Raw genomic sequence first — 2,493 nt, forward strand, 5'->3', positions numbered from 1 at the left:
ATGGCAGCACCAAAAAAGGTGAGGCGTGTTCTGGATGACAATCTTTTGGAACAGATACTCGATTCTGACAATGAATTGTCCGATTATGTATCTTCTAACGATGATGATGAACCTTATGCCCAGAATGCTTCCAATTTAGATGCAACAAGTCAGAGTGGAGATGATATGCCTGACAATGCAAGCTCTGACAGTGGCAGTGATGGTAGTATCGGGCATGTGTTAGGTGGTCGCCGTGGCAACCAAGTTCAAGCGCGGGTAATTCAAAATCAACCTGCTTGGACAGAAAATGGACAGCGTCGTGACAGGTTTCAGTTTACTGCTGTACCAGGGTTGAAGGCTAATGTTGCCGATAAGGATGATCAAGTGCAGTACTTTGAACTGTTTTTTGATGATGACATTTTAGCAGTTATTGTGGAGCAGACCAACCTCTATGCTGCACAGTTCATTGATGAGCGCAGAGGTCAGGAGAAACGTAGGTCACGTTATAAACAATGGCAGGACACAAACTCTGATGAAATACGGGTTTTACTGGCTCTCCTTTTTCTACAAGGGATTATTCAGAAGCCAGATAACCAGATGTACTTCAGCAAGCGGCAATCCATTGCAACGCCATTCTTCAGCGATATAATGCTATGTGATTGCTTCCTTCTGTTGTGCAAATTTTTACACTTTGCAGACAACACCATGATGGATCCTGGCATTCCAAATGTGTCCAGGAAGCTCTACAAGCTGTACCCTATCCTAAACCATCTGCGCCAGAAATTCAAGTCTGTGTACCAGCCAGAGCAGGAGATTGCAATAGATGAATCGCTCATGATGTGGAAAGGCCGCCTTGGCTGGAAACAGTACATTCCATCAAAGCGAGCACGCTTTGGCATCAAGTCCTACGAGTTGTGCGAATCCCAATCTGGCTATATTTGGGATTTCTTCATCTACACCGGGCAAGACACCGAATACCGTTCTGAGTACCGTGATAACCCATCAATGGGAGCCAAGGTCGTCCTCTCGCTTGCACATCCTCTCCTCGATCAAGGATATGGGATAAACATGGACAACTTCTTCAGTTCTCCAGTCCTGTTTGACTTCCTGTGTCAGCATGAAACAGATGCTGTAGGTACAATCAGATCCAACAGAAAAGGCCTACCTGTCCAGATGAAGCAGAAGCGGTTGAAAAAGGGGGAAAGTTGTGAATACTACCGTGGTAAGTTGATGGCTCTCAAATGGAGAGATAAGAAAGATGTCCATATGCTCTCCACTTACCACAATGGTACCAAAGTAGATGTTAGACAGAGAGGGGATAAGGTGGCGTCGAAACCCCAAGTCTGCCTTACCTACAACGATACAATGGGTGGCGTTGACCTGAGTGATGCCTATCTGGTGTGCTATCCCTCAGTCAGGAAGAGGCTCAAAAAGTACTACCAGAAGCAATTCAGACATCTAGTAGACATGTCTGCTCTCAACGCCTACTTGCTGTACAAGAAACAGGGGGGAAAGATGGACAGGCTGACCTTTCAGTTGGATCTGATTGAGGGCATTCTGGCAAAGTACAAGCAAGGGGCACCTGCCAAGCCTAGACGAGGTAGACCTCCTCATGGTGAAATGCCGCAGCGACTAAGTGAGCGTCACTTCCCCAGTCACATTCCTCCCACTCCCAAGAAAGACAAACCTACACGTAGGTGTGTTGTTTGTCAATCTAGGAAGAAGAGGGAGGAGTCAAGTTACTACTGCAGAAAGTGTGACAAAGCCTTGTGTGCTGCCCCTTGCTTTGAGCTTTACCACACTTTGGTGAGGTACAACACTGACATTCTGCCGAATCCAGCGGATGAATCGGATGGGTCAGGTGACATGGATGTGTCAGATCAGGATGACTAGACAGGCTAGATAGATTACAGATTGAACTGTGTGTTACTGAGTTACTGTTACTGTTACTGTTGAAATTACAATGCATTGTGTTACAATGCATTGTGTGAATAAAACATACTTACTAAAAAAATGGTATTTTTCGCCAAATTAATCCCCCACTGGTGGTGGGTTAACGGAAAAAAAATTCCACAGTTAAGTGGTTAATAATATGATAGTAGGATGTTATTGATATCTGATGATGATAGTGTATTTGGAAGTGTCTGTGCAAAGTTGTAGTAGACATCAGGAGATGGGCATACGGTACATGCAACGTTCGCTCATCTATCGGTCACTCGCATGAAAACATGCACATGCAGTAGGCCTATAGTAATGCACGCTTACTATTGCATGCAAGAATAAGAGTAAGATGCTGCAGCACGGGGCCAGTGCATTTTTTAATCGCTCGATATGAAAGCGAATTACGCGGAAAAGCACTTTTAAGTGCATGTGAATATTGTTTATGATTACTTGAAGAGAATGAGATCATAATGGAGAAATATAGCGTTCGGTTTACCTGTGAATTTGAAGGAAAAATGCCGAATGATGAGACGGATGAATTACACGTGCAAATCGCAAAATGGCTGATGGCGG

At 44.6% G+C, this 2,493-nt stretch overlaps 1 protein-coding gene across 1 annotated transcript; it reads left to right on the forward strand.

Annotated features, from left to right (window-relative positions):
• On the forward strand, nucleotides 1-1,872 carry LOC135495266 (piggyBac transposable element-derived protein 4-like). The gene has a single exon (XM_064783730.1). The coding sequence runs from the start codon at nucleotides 1-3 to the stop codon at nucleotides 1,870-1,872; it is 1,872 nt and encodes a 623-aa protein (XP_064639800.1).
• The last annotated feature ends 621 nt before the right edge of the window (nucleotides 1,873-2,493 follow it).

This window comes from Lineus longissimus, chromosome 11 (assembly GCF_910592395.1).
Source record: "Lineus longissimus chromosome 11, tnLinLong1.2, whole genome shotgun sequence".
NCBI lineage: Eukaryota > Metazoa > Nemertea > Pilidiophora > Heteronemertea > Lineidae > Lineus > Lineus longissimus.

Excerpts from the sequence above, each read along its gene's own strand:
- LOC135495266 (XM_064783730.1), top strand. The coding sequence starts at position 1 with ATGGCAGCACCAAAAAAGGTGAGGCGTGTTCTGGATGACAATCTTTTG.